This window comes from Xiphophorus couchianus, chromosome 2 (genome assembly GCF_001444195.1).
Source record: "Xiphophorus couchianus chromosome 2, X_couchianus-1.0, whole genome shotgun sequence".
Classification (NCBI taxonomy): Eukaryota; Metazoa; Chordata; class Actinopteri; order Cyprinodontiformes; family Poeciliidae; genus Xiphophorus; species Xiphophorus couchianus.
In genome coordinates this window covers 16,562,747-16,580,710 of record NC_040229.1, presented here as the reverse complement: position 1 = coordinate 16,580,710, position 17,964 = coordinate 16,562,747, and the positions used below count along the sequence as shown (strand labels likewise).

Genomic DNA, 17,964 nt, shown 5'->3' with positions numbered 1-17,964 from the left:
TCTCAACATATCAGCAGCAGAGTTTTCAAAGTTTTCACAATAAACTGTGAACGTTTAAAAGCTGGGTGACATGGTGACCAATCCGACCCTGTGCTGTTTTGTAAACACGACTGTTTGTCCTCAGTGACGAAAGTTCATCCAGACAAGTTTGATTGTTTTGCAAACAAATCCCAAGTGGAAAACATCAGTTTAGTTGATCACTGTCACTAAAACACTTAAGAAGATTTTATTTTTATTTTTTTATAGAATATCAGAGGAAGATAATACATTTTGGAAAATTTGAGTGGAAAGTCTTGCCTCCATAAGCACACGTCTATGTTTGGCTGAGCTAACTTTCACCGTTGGTTTCTGTTTTTAACCGTTTTCCCCCTTGATGAAGTCATGTGGAAACTCAGCATTACTGGTGTTAAACGGTAAACACAGGGTTAGGGTCAGCGGTTTAATTTCACAGTAAGAGCACAGCAGTGTGGTAGAGAAGAAAATTCTCTATTAGAGGAAGTGCTAATACACTTCTAATAGAGAAGTATATTAGCACTTTGGAGCTTTGGTACAGGTTACAAACTTGACTTGCACACAGCAGTGGGTACAGTGAGAAAGCATCCAGCGACGGTCGGGACAGACCCGCTTGGTGTCAGAAATGAAGGACATGACTGGAAACAGGAGGATTTTGATAGTGACCCTCATATTCTGGCAACTTAAGGTGAGTGTTTCACATTTAGTTTAGTTGTTTTGAAACTCATCTTTTCTAAACAAAAGGGATTATATTTTAAATGTATAAATCTATTTAAAAAAATATATTATACCCTTTCTCAATAAACTATTATTGAAATATATATATATATATATATATATATATATATATATATATATATATATACCATGAAGAAGTGGTATTATTCCCACTTTTGCTTTTTTATTCTAACATTTTAAATTATTTTTTGTTTCACTCTTTCTTTTGTTTTTTATTTATTTATTATTCTTCAAATATAAAAACTTAACTGATGACAGCGAAGCTTGCTTTAGATGTTGAACTGTCAGTGGAGTAATTTTAAAAGCCACTGCTGAAAGTTTTATTGTTGTTCCATATTTTCTCCATTTGTGTATAATTGCTGTGTTTCCCTGGAATCTCAGTTTTAAGCTGAATAAGCTTAATATTTGTCTTACTATTAAATATTATTGACCTGTAGGGTATAATCTTTAGGTGTGCTTAGAGATGCAGTGGAAACATCTGCAGTGATTGATCTGGATTTGTCTTTATTATATTTCTAGCTTATCCCAATAAGTTCTGAGAATAAGACAATGTAAAATTAAAATTTAAAACTTCAAAGCTAATAACAGATTTTTGTTTTTGATAATATGTATTTTTTTAATGAAATGAATAGCTTCTTTTTTCTGTGATTTAGGCTGCAGGTTGCTTTCATTTAGGTTTCAAAAAACTCTCAAAAATCATTTAAGTTGCATTCATATATTCATATGTTGTAAAACTTGCTAAATTTGCTGTTGTAAAATATATAAATATATATGTTGCAAATTTAATAATTTGCAATGATTTAATAATTTTTTATAATTAAAGTGAAATCAATTAAATGTCATATTTTCTTTGCAGATGAATGCTCTAAATAGTCACAAACTTCATGGAGAACACACAGTGACATAGCAATGAACAAAACGATTTAAGGGAGGAATAGAAGTTATTGGAACATTAAGTCAGGATCAGAGCAAAAGCAAACAGAGCATCAAAATACAAGTTAACGTAATATGAATGCATAGAATATATCAGTCAGCTATAACATAGTCAAAAAGTTAGTTTATTTCAGTTATTAATTTAAAAAGGGAAATTCATATATTATTGATTTATTACCACAGTGTTAGACTAACGAACACCCAAAACTTTCAGAATATATGAACGTTATAAATTTTTATTACATAAATTCATGTCATAGTCATATTTTGATCTCCACAATCATGGGAAACACCGCTGACCTAACAGTAGAGCTACCAACAGTTATTGACACCCTCCACAAGGAAGTTTAAGTGACATAAGGCCATTGGTAGATATGCTGGCTGTTTACAGAGTACCTTATCAAAGCCTGTCAACAGAAAGTCTGGTGGAAGGAAACGCATGGCAGTGGTGCACAGGCAACACTGAGAGGAAAGTGAAGAAAAGATTAATGGAGCCAGCATGTCCAGATGTGTACAGCTGTTATATTTCTTCCTACCTCTTATAAACCCTAAATTGAGCATTACTGCAATTTAGTAATGGCACATAAAACTGCTGGCTAAAAATGACTTTTAAAGTTTTTGGATAACTGCTGAATGTTTGCTCCACAGTGTTTGGTATCTCTAGATCCAGCATGGACACAACTGAGGTTCATTGGCAAAATTCACAATAATACAAACAGTCCAAATGAAAGCAACCATGAGGTACATTTAAAACAATGTTGTCATCACTTATTGAGTGAGAATCATGCATGTAATGCAGCATGGTGTCCTCATTCAAACAGGATGATGCTGCCTCGGTTCTCCAGCTGCCAGAGCATCCACTGGCTGACGGACTGAGGCGGGTGAAGAGAGACTGGGTTATTCCACAAATCAACTTTCCAGAAAACGTCCGCGGAACATATCCCAAATTTCTGGTGACAGTAAGTGAGCTTTTGTTTGGGAAACTTACTGCTGTCAATACATGTGCCCTGACATTTTCTTCTTCAAAACATTTCCATGTTTTAGTTGTAATTTTATTTATTTATTTTTTCCAAAGCTCAAGTCAAGTAAAGCTGAAACAGTAGCCATAACTTACAAGATCAGTGGCCCAGGTGCGGATCAGCCCCCCGAAGGTATTTTTACTGTCGATGACCGGTCTGGTATGATGTATGTGACCGAGCCACTGGACAGGGAGAAACAAGCCAAATACACTGTAAACCACATTTAAGCATTTCTCTTTTTTTGTCATAACTAATACGAGGCTGATGGTGTTGAGCAGATGAAATCCTTCTGGACATTTTTGTTACAGCTGTGGGCTTATGCCCTGGAAGTGACAGGGAACGCAGAGCAGCCCCTGGAGATCATCATCAACATCATTGACCAGAATGACAACAAACCAGAATTCACTCAGAAGGTTTTCACCGGCAGAGTGAGCGAAAGTGCCGAAGTTGGTAAGGAATCAGTACAGCAAGCTAACAGAACCTAAATATTCTTTTCAGTTCGGAACCGTAACTCGATTTCTTCAACAGGTAAACCCATCTTGAATGTAACAGCTGTAGATAAGGATGATCCAAATACAGACAATGCTATAATTAGGTATCGACTACTATCTCAGACACCTAGAATGCCCAAAGAGGAGATGTTTGCTATAAACGCAGTGAGTGGACTGATTAGTCTGAAGGAACAGGGACTGGATAGAGAGGTAATGAGGCTTTCTATGTGAGCATTATTCTTTTTTTAACTTTTATTTCCCCCACAAATTTCTTTGTATGAGTATTTTATCCTTCTAGACTCATCCAGAATACAAACTGATCATTGCTGCTGCTGATATGGAAGGGAAAGGGCAGATCACAACCTGCACTGCTGTCATTACCGTTACTGACAGCAACGATAATGCTCCAAATTTCACTGACACATCTGTAAGTTGCAAAACATACTCTGTAATTTGATGAAATTAAAAATGTGTTTAAAGTTTAACTTTTGAACTCACTGAGGAGAGTTTCTTGCTCTTTTCAAGATGTCCACAACAGTCCATGAGAATGCGATAGGAGTGGAGGTAGCAAGATTGAAAGTCACCGACATGGACGAGTCAGGATCTCCAAATTCAAACACCAAATACTCCATCATCAAAGGCAATGAAGGTGGAGCCTTTAACATCACTGCTGGTTCAAATAAGATGGAGGGAATAATCACAACTGCCAAGGTCCAGAAAGTTACCCTTAAAATTTTATTCAAAAGTCATATAAGCATCATATTTACTTATCTTCTCACCTTTTCCAAGGAGCTGGATTTTGAGAGCTTGTCTGAGTACAAACTGTTGGTGGTGGTAACAAACGAGGCGCCATTTTCCGTCCCCATGTCCACATCCACAGCCACAGTCACAATAAAAGTCATTGACAGAAACGAGCCTCCTGTTTTCAGCCCAGCCAAGGTTCACGTAACCCTCTCAGAGGACGTGAGAGTCGGCACGGCCGTGGTTCAGCTGAAAGCAAAGGACCCGGACACAGCCAGAGCACAGCGCGTAATGTAATCTAAACACACACTATGAGTGTCTTCAACATTTGATTGAACTCTCTGACCAGCACCTTGCATGTTTCTACTGCTTTTTTGACAACTTACATTTGGTGACAAACTCCAATTCTTTGGGCATGGAAGACCTCTTTGCCATCACCCTAATGTTTTGGAATGAAATTGGAATGATTAAAAACGTAAAGCCCAATCCGATTCCATCCTTTAGCCAGTCAAACAGTAATATCAGAAAATAACAATTTAGTTTTCGGGGGGGGGAGTTTGTTTCTTTTTGTTTTTTGACATGAAGCTACAAACTATAAAGGCTTATTGTGCAGCTATTTTAATGTGTGTGTTAATATACAGGAATTTGGGAAAGTTGGTATTTATTTACCAATGGTGTTATAAAAATGTCCGAGATCCTCTTCAGTGTGTATTTTCTGTAAAGGTGTGCCATATCTTTATTGTAAAGACAATAAGGTAAGTTCAAAAAAGGAACTGAAAAAAGGAAATTATTTTTTATACAAATAGACATGATGCATATTCCAAATAAGCTCATGAACTAACAGAACTATATGATAAATAAAAGTAGCTCGAAAAGTAAATCACTGGTGAAAATGCATACCTTATGATAAATTATTTCTGTTTTTTCAGTTTTATATATTTGAAATGTATAGTAATTTTCATAGACTACTTTAAATAATCATATTAAATAATATTAATGTTAATAAGCTGCAATTAAGACTAAAAGATATTCTCAGGCTTTTTTTAGATATTGTAAAAATTCAGTCCTGTTTATTTTAAGTCTTAAATGGAAAAAGTTACACTTTTTTCTACATAAATATTTGGTCCGTTTTTGAAATGGAAATTTTGATATACATTTAGCACTCAAGCTGTTTGTCTTGATTCCAGATACAAACTCTACAACGACAGCGCCCAGTGGCTGAGCACCAACCACAGCACTGGATCAGTTAAAGTTGTGAGCGGCATGGACCGAGAGTCGCAATACGTCAGAGAAAGCAAATATACAGTTTTAGTTTTGGCTTATGATGACGGTAAATTTAAACCTTTACTGTTTTTACTGAACCATCACTGTGTTAATTCTGTTAAACAAATGAAAAACGACTTTCTTAACTCCTCCAGATCTTATTCCAGCTACAGGAACTGGTACTCTGGTTGTGAGTTTGTTGGATGTGAATGACCACCTTCCGATGGTCAGGCAGAAAACTGCCACTCTGTGTAACTCTGACCTTTTTCCTGCACTCCTGGACATAGTGGATCTGGATGGACCGGGTCATGCTGGGCCATTTACTGTGGAGCTTATAGGAGGACATAAGAAGAACTGGACTGTCAAAACCAATTCCACAAGTAAAGAGGCTGAGATGCTGATGAAGTGTTATGTGGATAAACTCTAATTTCAGACAGCTAACTAGTGGTCCAAAAATAAAACTCTGTTTTAAAGTTTATATTTTGCTTCCTCCCCCTAGGCAATGTGGCAGCTCTTTACCCCAAACAAAACCCATCTTCTGGAGACTATAATGTTACCATGAGGATTTATGATGTTGGGGGGCTCTACAAAGACAGTTCGCTGGTCGTAGAGGTGTGCCACTGTCAAGCTGGAGTAGATGCCTGCTTGCCAAGGCCTGACAGACGTCAAGACATTCCTTCTTTTGCAACCCCTCTTCTGGGATCTGTTTTTGGCCTTCTGTGTAGGTGGCCATCTTATCCTGAAAATAACTTACCGTAATCTGTTTTGTCTTTTGTCACTTACTTTGCATTCGATTGCAGTGCTGCTCCTGCTGCTCCTGTTGCTGCTGAGCAGAAGGAGGAGGGCAGGGAAGGAGGCCCCTCTCCTGGAAGATCTGACCCGTGATGACATCTTCTGCTACAGTGAGGAGGGAGGAGGTGAAGACGACCAGGTAGGTGGAGAGGGAGCGGAACAGGACTGATAGCTGTTAGTTTGTGCATTTTTAGGGGACTGCGGTTACAGTACATTTTTAACCTGTGCACATTTGCCTTTAAGTAGACAAAACATTTTGAGATTCATAGCATCAGTACATTATATCCCCAAGATAGTTGTATTAAAAAAGCTCAGGTGAATCGTATGAAAACTGAACTTAAACAATATATTCTGTTCAAGTATAACAACATGCATAAAGCACCTTGTTAAAGTATTCGCACCCATTGAACTTTGCCCCCATTTTGTCATTTTACATCCACAAACTTAAATGTATTTTAGTTAAAATTGATGTGAAAGACTGACACAAAATAGTGCACAATTGCTGATAGAAGGAACGGGAAATGGTGTTCTAATTATATTTAAGAAATTCAATCTAAAAGTGTGCCACACACATATGAATAATTATCCCTGAATAATTATCCCTGAATTATTCAGGGATAATTCAGGTATTATCCCTGCATTATAATACCTCAGAGGTTGTCATTTTTACATCTGTGTGTGACAAAAGTATTACCACTTTTACTTTCAGTGTTTGGAATGGCTCATTCTCTTTTTTTTTCTTGTTGCAGGACTATGATTTGTCCCAGTTGCACAGAGGACTGGACAACCGACCTGAAGTCTTCAGCACAGATGTGTTTCCTACTGTTTTCCAGGCTCTACCGGGGTACCGTCTGCAAATCCAAGCCAACGAGGAAGTTTGCAATTTTATTGAACATGTGAGAAATCAAAAGATTGAAATACAGCACGTTAGAATTGCTTCATAGTTCCCAAAAACATTCAGTGCATCCTGAATCTTTATCTCTCATTGTTATGCTTTGTCCAGAACCTGCAAGCGGCAAACAGAGACCCCACAGTTCCTCCATATGACTCTCTTCTGGTGTTCGACTATGAGGGTGGAAGCTCTGACGTGGATTCACTCAGCTCCATTCAGTCTTCAGATTCGGATGAGGATCAGGATTTTCAGAGTTTGAATCAGTGGGGGCCACGCTTCAGCAGACTGGCAAACCTGTACGCTAAGGGAAGAGAGGAGGAAGACGATGACAACCAAACACTGCCAGGAAAGTCAGAATGGGTCTGACATGCCCAAATATATGTGGAGGTCATCTAAACTTACAGCTGTCTGTCCTAGAAATGATCAGTGGCCTTTTTCTGCCACCCTGTGTGTTTTATTTTTACAGAGGCTGTACTCTTTCTTTCTGTTAGCTTTGTGTGCTGTTGCTGAATTCTTTGACAATAATATTTAAACAGAAGTCATATTTGATTGTTTTTGATGCACATCTGTTTTACAGTTATTTTTTTTATACTTGTTTTTTGCCATGATTTAAAGTTTTTTGGGAAAATATTTATACACTGAACTTTTTTACATTTTACCAAAGGACAGCTTCAAATTTTCATGCATTTAATGAGGATTTATGTTATAGTTATGACCAGCGCTTTGCATCCTCTTTAGACATCCTACTGTGGCTCCAATGTTGGCTAAAAATGCTAAAGAAATAAGCATTATTTAAGTTGTAAAGGCGATTAAAGTATGGCAGCTTGAGCTTTTGCAAGGTATTACTTTGATTTCGTAGCCTACAAAATCTTGTACTTTATTAGCTCATATTTTCATAGAATTATATGAACCAAAGCTTTTGCTACATTTTGTGAGTCTTTGTACTTACAATTTGGATGCATAAATAAAATACTCCATAAATGAAACCAAGACTCTGATGCTTGAGTAATCCCGCCCCTTTTTACTGATGACAAATCTGATTCCTGACCAATGATTGTCCTGAACCTCTGTCTTGAGAATGAACTTTAGTCATTCATTATCTTCCAACTCAGCTGAACTTTGACACCAAAGGTTTTCAGTGCTGTGCCACACCAAGGACTTATAGAAACAATGAGAAAAGGTTTTGATTGTCTCTCCATTCTTTTTTCATTATTTGATATTTTATTTTGAAATGAAGACCTGTGCAAGAAATGAATAAAAGGGAACAACTTTCAGCAAAGGTACGTTAATAAAAAGGATAAATTATATGTGGAAAATTGTGAAAAGTGTCATTTATTACCTTATTTTTTTTAAATTTGACCCTGTTAATGTTTTTTTCATCCACAACAGATGATGCAGAACATGTTTCAGGAGGGGTTGTACCAGGTGTTTTTCAAGGAGACTCCTCCAGCCAGCTCCTCCACTGAGACCAGTAACACCAATAATGAGAACCTAACAAATGTTAGGATTCATCGTTGGTTTGGGACTGTGGTAAACACAAGACTTTTAGTCACTGGGGTAAGGTGCTGTCTTTTTCTGCTCATCCAAAATACCATACCTATGAGAAGTTCATGTATACTCAACAGAGGCATCATCTTAATTTGGAGTTTTTAAAAAAGATGCATTTGAACAACAACAATAAAAACTTGGTGCACAACTCTAAATTATTTTGACTTCTTTCAAATCCCCACAGAGTGAAAATTAAACTCACACCCTGCTAATATCTAAATAGACATTTCTTTTTAAGTTGTTGGATATTTACCCATTTGTCTTGTCAAAAAAAGGTAAAAGTCATTCAAATTGTCTGGTTTCAAGGCACACTTTTAGGAATTGTCCTTACATCTTCACCTGGGTTTAAGTTAGGGCCACTCCAGGCCACTTTCACCTGCTTTTGTTCAGCATAGTAATGTTCCTGATGTGTCCTTGGGTCGTTGTCCTACTGTTTCATCTAATTATTGATTTGAAAGGAAGCTTAACATTTTAAAGCTTGTACACCTTCATCATTCCATTCAATTTGTGGAGTGCACCAGTAACATTAGCATTGAGAACAAATGCTGAGCATAATGTTACCACCTTTTGGCTCAATTCATAGTGACCAAATATCTCAGTTTTGTTTTGTTTTACTCAAAAACAATTGTCCAGAAGCTTAATTCCAATTTGACTTTAATGTGTGGCTTTTGGAACAGGAACTTCTTTCTTAGTCAACACTCTCTCTGTCCATGTTTGGGTTAAACTTGTCTTACTATGAGCAGTAACACTGTTGTTCCACCATCTTGCACTACTTTTTCGCCAAGGTGATGGCTGCATTGCTCCTTATTAATTTGATCAATTACCTTTCCTATGAAGCGGACAGTTTGGTTTAAATAGCTGATAGCTGGACTCACTTACGTGACAGTGTTTTTTTCTTAAGGTGATTCAGGTCCTCAGCGCCTTGGCTAGCATTCTCACCACAGTGAGCCACGCGTGTGTGAGTTACGGCTGTTCTGTTGTCATGGTAACTCCAGTCTGGTCAAGCTTGTCAGTAAGTCTACTTTACAATGTTTTCACTAAGGGCACCTGAACTTGAGAGGGATGTAAATCTAACTATTGATGACGTTACAGTATGCAGCTGCTGGGTGTCTGGCAGTGGAGGTTCAGAGGAAGGCTGGTAACATAAAGGTAAACAGATTATTTGGTGATAGGTTAGAATTTTTATCATGAGCTTTTTTGACTTGTTTTTCATTCCAAACAGATCATCATTCTCATGGCGCTGAACGTTTTCAGTCTGCTGTTTGGATTTGCTGCTCTGCTGGCCAATAGCCTCGCATCTGTGGAAGCTACAGACCTGAGCTCATACCAGCAGGTAAATCTGCAGAATTACTGCAAATGTTCCTGTAATCAATAGGATCGTGACATTTCCTACTCTCTGTCCCCTTCCTGTTTTCATGTGATAAGCAGGCTGGTTCAAATGTTGTAAAGGCAACCTACATAGTGTTCACTTCCCTGTGTTTTCTGGGAACATTCTACATCCTGTTCCTGTGCTGGAGAGGTCTGCGCCGATACAGTTCTCGCAATGTTAAGGCCTACATCCGCATCTCACAGGTACGAATGGCTCCTGAACCAAAGTACGTTTTACTTACAGTTGAAACCAGACATGTTTAAACATTGTGTAAAAAGACACAAACCTGACTACATGTTTTGAGGTTTAGGCCAGTTAGCATTACCAAACTTATTTCTACTTACTAAATGTTAGAATAGTGAAAAATTATCAGAATTATGCATCCATTTTGACTGATAGCTGCTAACAGGGCCTTTTCCAACCTGAAGTGAGTAATGTACCACATGTGCTAACAGAACACTCAGTGAGGAAGAAGTCATAAATTATAAAGCAAAGTAAGACATATTACAGTTTGCAAATGAACTTGGAGATGTCGTCCTTTGGTCTAATGAAATTTAAACTTAAGTGTTTGATCATGATAACCTTTACAACACCATCCCAAATATGGAGCACAGGTATCACAGCATCATTATGCTGTGGGGAGGGGTGTTTCACTGCAAGAGAGACTGGTACGCATTGCAAAATGCGTACCAGTACCATCATAAGGGAAGAAAATCATGAAGAAAAATTATATGTATTATTTTTGGCACCTAGTAAATAGAAAAATAGGAATTTGGGTGATCCTAACTGATTAAGAGTCAGCAGGTGAGAAAATACTGTATACCGTCCATGTGGATATTTTATTTCTGTGTTATGCATATGAATACTCATTTAAAAAGTTGCTGATTTATTGGGCTTTTTTCTGGACTTTTTACCGTTGATCACAATGTGGGTTTAATCCATTTTCTTTACAGGATCCAGAGGACATGAATGGGCTTCTGACGGAACAAGAAGACCTGAACCTGTAAAACTTAATGTAATGAAATATCTTTAAATTCATTTTATGTGATTGCCATTTGTAAACTAAGTTATTGTTGCACTATATTTTTCGTACCATCTGGACATAAAAACAAAGTTAGATTGATGAAGTATACAACTCTTCTCTGGGATTCTAGAAGAAATCACAAGAACTTTAAGATTCAAAGCAAAGTCATCTCAAATAGTAAACAGGTTATGAAATTAAATGTGTGTGCTGATTTTGTTGCTAAAATATCCTTTAAGCAACTGTGGAAATTGCTTTCATTTCCCTAAATGTTGTATTTGATATAGACACTAGAGGGCAGCATTGGTGATGTTGTAGATACCAAGATTCATTTTCGTACTATCAAACAAAACGTTTTTCTCAAAACATTCAACTAAATTCATGTCCAAGAAGAAAAATTATGAGCAAGTGCAAAAGCTAAAATAGTAAATTTGGTCTAAATCTACTAAATAAAACCCAAACAACCAGTGGACAGGCTTATACTCACTGTTTTTGTCAAACTTGAAGACATCTGTATGTCAAATTTGTGATGTTAGTTGGTAAGCTGGAGATGTAGTGAAGGGTGTGGTGTGTTTGAGCATTTTGGTGATGGGGGATTTCATTAAGAACACATAACAAGGTCACAGATCATTCATGTAGCAAGTATGCACACACACCCACATACACACAGCGATATGCACAGACCTATATGAGTGAAAAAAACCAAAAAAACATCTGAGTGCAGCTACTTTCTCACGACATGTCTGACTAACAGCTTCCAGCTGTTGCTTGCTTGGGAGAGCTGCAATGGAAACCCACTGAGTACAAAGAGAAAGATGGGATTTTAATGCATAGAGGGACACAAAATTGTAGTACAAACCAAAGCAGGATGAAGAGTTGATGTGCAGCAAAAGTGTTCATACCCTTTAAACCAATTAAAGTTGGTAAAATCTGATAAGAAGATGGATAAAAGTGAATTCTATGAAGAAAATCATTTAGGACTACAAACAGGACAGGGATTCACCTTCAAGGAACCACACCTACAATGGCATGGTTCAGATATTCATGTTTTAGAATGGCCCTGTCAAAGTCTAGAAATACAGTGGAAACCAGATGTTCATACACACTGTCTCAAAAACTTGCAATACCATTTTTTCTCACTATATGACATCAAATTAGCCTAAGCTTTTCTTTTTTTAGGTCAGTGCAGGATTACCAAAAATTATTTATTTGTGCTTAATGAGATAAATTCTGTTAAACTTTCAAATTCAAATGTTCACATAATTACTCATAAACCTCCTTGGAAGTAAGATCAGGACTCTTAGATGGCCACTCTAGGTCACAGGGGTCATGCTTAGGGTCATGGTTCATCTAGACCCACTTGTTTCCCATATTTAACTCCCTGGCTAATGTCTTGATATGTTGCTTCCTGATCACATTTCTCTTATGTTTGTGTGTATTTTGTGAAATGCACCAGTTTCTCCTCCAGCAGTATGTCCCACAGCATTTTTACTCCCAGACTCCTCCCCTTGTACCAAGTGGTCATTATGGACAAACTCTACAATTTTTGTAGTTTCAGAAAGAGCAAGAGTTTTTAAAGTGATGGGGGCCAAATTTCAAGGCGTGAAATTACAAAGTAAAATTTATTTTAAGTAATATTTGATATGTAGCATTTTTTTTAACAATTGAAGTTAACATAGTTATTTGATTGTGCTATAAAATGGCACTATGTGCCTGGAAAACACAAAATGCTGCCCTTTTAAAATACATTCACAAGTGCACCTCCTATTGTCTGAAATGTTTCACATTTACCTATCAACAGATGGTGATGCCTCTAACTGTTTAATTGTGTCATTATCTTAGTGTCGGTAAACTTACAACTGAAGTCAGCAAATGAAACATTCTTAAACTGTTCCCGGTAATTATCATGGCATTAAGCCCATTGCACTAACTGTGGTCATTTTAACTTGGCTAAAACAGGAAATAATTTGTCTTGCTAAAAGTCAGACAGTGAGACAAAAGTAAGTAATTTCAGCTGTATGCCACTTGGTGCTAATCACACTGGAAATCTGATGTTCACAGATGTTCTTCATTCAATCTGCCTGAGCTTCAGGAAGTTCGGGAAGAGGAATGGACAGCGATTTTAAAACCTACACAGCTGTTGTTCGCATAAGGCCTAAAGATGGCTGCTGACATCCACATAACAGAGTTAAAAGAGAGTGATGTGGAAATGCCCTGTGGTCTGCAGAGTCACGTCTTTTATGTTGGTTCTTCCTGTGACTCAGTAGGAAATCCCGTGAGAGGAAAGTGACTGCAGCCAGCCTGGATGTGATGACACAAGAGTGAGTGTGTCTGGTGGACCGGAAGGGACGAATTCATGCAGGGATTACCTTTATTAAGAAGTGTGACACTGACTTCTTAGCTAAGGCCCCCTGAAGATATTTTATGAACACACATTAAGTAAAAAAAAACAGACAGAGGCATCAGCTTGAGAACATTCATCAATAATTTATTTTCTTACTCTCAAGAACCACCACAGCTTCTCATCTTGAAAATTCATCATTAATTTCCAACAACACAGTTTTGCAAAATGTAAAGTTACTATACAAATTCTTAATAGAAAAAATGAATAAATTAACTGTGGAATTCAGTTTTTTTTTTTAATCAATTCCACTTTTTTTTTTTTCTACAACTCCTTTAATGTAATATTACAGCTGAAGAGAACTGATCAACTCAAGTTACATGCTCTACTGTCTGGTTGAGGAGGTGATCTAATATTAAACTGCCGGTTAAATTCATTTAGCATGAATCGGTAAGAATGGAGAGATGTCTAGATCCTACGAGACAAAGCAGTAACTGGTCGTTTTGTAGCACCTGAAAGGGTTTCTTAGTGTTGGAAAAAAGAAATACTGGCTGATATCAAATATTAATGCTGTTAAAACAATAAATGTGAGTTAAAAAATCCCATCGACCCTAACAGCTGTCCTCTGAACATACATGAAAAAAACTCCATAGTGTTGGAGTATTACAAAATTCTTCATACATGATCACGGAGCAGGAAAAGTTTGTTTTGTGGGACTACAGAAGGTTTTCACACTGGTTTACTATGAGCTCAGAGGTTATAATAGGATCAGTTTTTTGTGGGGGTCGGAACAACACTATTAAACAATGACAGTTCATTTTAGCTGGAGAAAAAATGGTGCAGCATTTGATGTCTTTTGTCTGTGGGTCTGCATGCACGAGCTGGGTCTTCAGCACACAAACTAATCCTAAGACATTAGTAGGTAGAAATCAAACCTGACCGCTCTCTTAAAATGAATTCCTATCAGATGGTAAACTTGATTGCTGGTTCTAATCTTGCATAAAGACGTATTAAAATTGACAAAGCAAGGATTACTCTTGGAGGAGTAGACATGCACTTAGGGAGCGGGCTGCACCTCTTTGTAAAACAATGTAGAGTTAGAAGTTTTTCTTAAGTGCTTATGGCCACTTATAACAGAGGTTATTATGGTGGGAATAATGGGATTCGTACCATTCACAAATCCTTGCTCTAGTGTTACTTGAACAAAAGGGTTAAATCATATTCATGTGATGGTCATATTTGTAAAATAAAACAGTTAATAAATTACAATTTTGTGCTACAACAAACAATAGAGGGAATCATTTTGCACCACCGGGATTTGTTGGCGACTCTTGGGGAAACTGGTTTAAAGACCAGGTGTGCTTTTCTAACCCTGTTCTGAAGGTTTGATTGGACTATGTGGGACAAGAATTATAAGAATTTACAAACATCTCTGGCGTCCGGCCATAGCTTTTTTTTTTTGCACTTAAAAGTGTGGCCTTTTCTGACCAAAACGTTAATGGGTGCACTTGCTAAGAGAACACAGTAACTGCAGGTCCAGCCTAAATATACTGTAAATGTTGTGCTTTCAATCAACAGTATGTTTAAATAAACGAGTTTAATTGGTTGAGTATTTTCCTGGCTGCTGCTTAATGGAATGGCTTTAGAGTGTGAAGACTGGATGGAGTCTGTCTTAAGTCTGAAATAGGTTCAATATTATGTTACAGTACAAATGCAGAGCACCAGTTTTGTGGAGCTTGCTCAGAGGATGGGCAGAAAACACAGCACTATAAAGGGATTGACAGTCACTCAGCAAAACCGGTTCAAACGAAAACTGGTGGAAAAAATAGAGGCAACACCATAAAAACAGCTCAGCACAGTCACTGAGCAGCTTCAAGATGAAACTCTAAGGTCGAACAAACAGACTTCAACAGTTACACTTCACTGAGAGGTGATGATAAATTAAAAGGTGGAAAACCAGAAAAAAACTGAACTAAAACCAAACACTACAGTGTCTGTGACTGGATGTAGCCACAACAACGTCTCCAATAAATCCTGTGCTCTGACCGCATAAAGGTGCATCTCAATGAAACATATTATTATTGAAAAGCTATTACATTTCAGGAAGAGTAGAGAAGCATGAAATCCAAGTCAGGTCTGGTGTGAAATTTCCACAGTCAGTGATGATTTGGGGAGCCATGTTTTCTACTGGAGTTAAGTCAGCACAGACATCGACCAGGAAATTTCAGAGCACCTCCTGTTTTTCTGATTTCATTCGTCCAGCGGGACTTGGCACCTGCCAGAAGTACCAATACTTGCGTTAGTAAATGTGGTAACACTGTACTTAAATGACCAGCAAACTCTCTGGATCTAAACCACACAGAAAGTCTAAGGAGTATTGTCAAGAGGAAGATAACAGACACCAACCAAGAGCTATTTAACCAATCTGGCTACTTGAGAACTGACCACGGTCTGAGTGAAGATACTGTACAGTACATGGACATACCTTTTAGTTGGCTGGTAGTGCTGCATTAAAAATCCCTTCTTAGTTGATTTTTCTGAACAACTGACTTTGACCCCAAAGTTTCCATCACGGTGTTTTCACACCTGACAGTCTGGTGGACTCGGTTCGATTGGGGACTAAAATTGCAACACTTGTTACATTCCCAGCTTGTGCAGTTCGCTTTCACATTGCAGTGTCAAATGATCCAAACCCTTTGAAAAACCTTCAAGTTGTTCTTGCACCAAAAAAAAACATGAAGGAAACAACATGATAACCTCTGAAGAAGACATTAACACAATTTCCTTCCTCACAGAATGTAAACAAAAACGTGGTGGTGTAAGATTTTAGCGGTTGTAGGATTTATATTGTATCTTTGGCAATAGAGCACGAGCCAGTTCTTCCACTTGCATTAGACTAGACATTTGTTTTGGTTGTATTTACCCAGAATACACAGAACTATAATCTGCTTCCTGCTTTTGGAGCAATCTCCGGTCCGCTTGCATTCACATATAACCGCTCTAGAGTTCACTTCAACCAAACTGAGATCTAGGTTTGTAGGTGGACCGGGGTTTGTGTTTTTGGCCTGCATCAGACTTCAATTGCACATTCACACCTAAGCAAACCAGACTTTCCAGGCAAACGAACTAGAGTTCAAATGAAGTGGATTAAACTGGTGTAAATGCACCCTTAGCTGTGAGCCATAACCATCAAAATTAACAGTACCATAACAGGTTTGTAATGAAACGATGAGTTTCAATTTTTTAAGTGAAATTTGCTGAATGGAAAAATCCATTTTAGACAATATTCTAATTTACTGAGATGCACCTATATGTTTCTGTTCTGCGATTGAGAATCTTGTGGTCAAACTTCAGGTCCAATGAACTGCAGATCAAGGTCATATCCACAAAGATCCACTCCAAATTCTACCAACACTAAAGATCCTTCGCAACAAGCTTTAGGTAAAAGGCCTGTTTTGGCTTCACTCTGTTGATTAAAACCAATTAAAAACCTTGTCCAGTGTTCTTTATTGCTATAACCTTCTCAGATATTCTCAAGGACAGCCATCTAATATGGTTACCAAGAGTTCACTCACGTATTGCTGACTTACTCTTCTGTTATAACACTATCTGGGAATTATGTTACAAGTTAAACCTGCACATGTCTGAAATCTTCTGCTTTTGTAAGTATGATTAAAGAAATAAAAGAAGCAATGTCTACGGGTACAAAGTAATGAAATACAGTTCATTGAGAGCTATAAATGCCTTTTAAACCGGTGGCTCAAATCCAGCATGTATCTTCTGACCGAGTGGCAGTGCACCGGAGTAATGCAGGATGTGATATGAAACAGGATGCGGACAAGCTGATGTTAAGTTTATTGTGTTTCTGATATTCTTCTGTGCTCTGTCCTTTCACGCTCTTGCCCCCCAGCTTGTGCGCTCCAGATGCTGAATAAAGAAAGGACTCTATAGTGCTGCAAAGAGAGGCGGGAGGAGACTTTAACACTTCTCAGTCTGTCCTGTGAAATCAGCCGTCATCAAAGCCCAGCGAGTGCGTCCCTGTCCAGCCGAGCTGTGATAGATAGGCCATGAAAGCAGGTGGTGAAACTCAGGGAGGGACAGAAGAGGCTTGCGTGGAGTCAAGTCTGGGCTGGATGAGGTGTTTGGTTGTCGACGGGTAGCAGTGAGGGACAAAGTAGAGAACAGGTTGTTTGTAGGCCATACAGGAAGGTCTCAGACCAACGTTCCGGGTTTGGTCTTGTCTTTTCCGTACCACTGCACATCTGCCAGCTCTGAACACAAGGGGCTGCTGAGAAAACAGCTGTCACTAAAAGACCTGCAGAAGAAGAAATAACAGGATCACTGACTGCAGAGAAGACTTTATAGATACTAAAATGACTAGCAGGTTCTGAGTTTCTATGCTTAATGTTTGATAGCAGTGCACCATTATGTATTTTATGAATAAATCCTGTGAGTAGTTAACCAAAGTGAAGCGTCACAGTCAGAGCACAGCTGAGCACATGCAAAGATCAAGTACAGAAACAGAAACAGCACGACACGCAAACATTACCACCATCAATAAAGAGCAAGAGAAGTAAACTCTTCCCATTGTCAGCCCCTATTGTGGGTAATAAGGAAGGGCTCTGTTTACAGAACTCTAACTATCTGTATATCAAGTAGAGATGCACCAGGAAGTCGTGTTTAATTGAACAGCCTTTACTGGTGAGAAGCGAAGCGGAAATAATTGTTTTTATGACCAATACTTTTTTGTGAGGTTCTGACTGGATGCAGTTATGTCTTTATAGCCAAATAAACTGTAATTGTT

General features: G+C 38.0%; 3 protein-coding genes across 17 annotated transcripts in view; 2 read left to right on the top strand and 1 right to left on the bottom strand.

Moving 5' to 3' along the window:
* Positions 1-450: 450 nt before the first annotated feature.
* Positions 451-7,477, top strand: LOC114152223 (B-cadherin). 3 transcript variants are annotated; one of them, XM_028030061.1, is made up of 15 exons: positions 451-700; positions 2,332-2,424; positions 2,505-2,642; positions 2,759-2,914; positions 3,011-3,152; positions 3,231-3,403; positions 3,492-3,620; positions 3,719-3,904; positions 3,983-4,227; positions 5,122-5,264; positions 5,485-5,577; positions 5,697-5,918; positions 5,998-6,128; positions 6,739-6,885; positions 6,993-7,477. In XM_028030061.1, the coding sequence occupies exons 1-15, from the start codon at positions 638-640 to the stop codon at positions 7,245-7,247; spliced, it is 2,316 nt and encodes a 771-aa protein (XP_027885862.1). In that variant the 5' UTR covers positions 451-637; the 3' UTR covers positions 7,248-7,477. The 3 variants fall into 3 exon arrangements, with proteins under 3 accessions (XP_027885862.1, XP_027885855.1, XP_027885845.1); XM_028030054.1 differs by having other exon boundaries at positions 5,365-5,577; XM_028030044.1 differs by having other exon boundaries at positions 5,353-5,577.
* Positions 7,478-8,001: 524 nt separating this feature from the next.
* tmem253 (transmembrane protein 253) lies at positions 8,002-10,836 on the top strand. 2 transcript variants are annotated; one of them, XM_028030981.1, is made up of 7 exons: positions 8,002-8,161; positions 8,271-8,438; positions 9,331-9,441; positions 9,522-9,578; positions 9,652-9,762; positions 9,858-10,001; positions 10,752-10,836. In XM_028030981.1, the coding sequence occupies exons 1-7, from the start codon at positions 8,132-8,134 to the stop codon at positions 10,803-10,805; spliced, it is 675 nt and encodes a 224-aa protein (XP_027886782.1). In that variant the 5' UTR covers positions 8,002-8,131; the 3' UTR covers positions 10,806-10,836. The 2 variants fall into 2 exon arrangements, with proteins under 2 accessions (XP_027886782.1, XP_027886774.1); XM_028030973.1 differs by having other exon boundaries at positions 9,855-10,001.
* A 2,450-nt stretch (positions 10,837-13,286) lies between these two features.
* The window catches only part of frmd4a (FERM domain containing 4A), a 113,650-nt gene continuing 108,972 nt past the window's right edge, over positions 13,287-17,964 (bottom strand). For all 12 annotated transcript variants that reach the window (XM_028032620.1, XM_028032628.1, XM_028032614.1 and 9 more), the window contains one exon: positions 13,287-17,475. In XM_028032620.1, the coding sequence (XP_027888421.1) occupies positions 17,373-17,475 (103 nt within the window). In that variant the 3' untranslated portion in view covers positions 13,287-17,372. The remainder of the gene's footprint in view (positions 17,476-17,964) is intronic.

Coding starts and splice junctions, on each gene's coding strand:
- LOC114152223 (XM_028030044.1), top strand. CDS start 638: ATGAAGGACATGACTGGAAACAGGAGGATTTTGATAGTGACCCTCATA. Junction 3,905..3,982: donor GAATAATCACAACTGCCAAG/GTCCAGAAAGTT, acceptor ACCTTTTCCAAG/GAGCTGGATTTTGAGAGCTT. Junction 4,228..5,121: donor GCCAGAGCACAGCGCGTAAT/GTAATCTAAACA, acceptor TCTTGATTCCAG/ATACAAACTCTACAACGACA.
- tmem253 (XM_028030973.1), top strand. CDS start 8,132: ATGAATAAAAGGGAACAACTTTCAGCAAAG. Junction 9,442..9,521: donor CAGTCTGGTCAAGCTTGTCA/GTAAGTCTACTT, acceptor ATGACGTTACAG/TATGCAGCTGCTGGGTGTCT. Junction 9,763..9,854: donor ACCTGAGCTCATACCAGCAG/GTAAATCTGCAG, acceptor TCATGTGATAAG/CAGGCTGGTTCAAATGTTGT.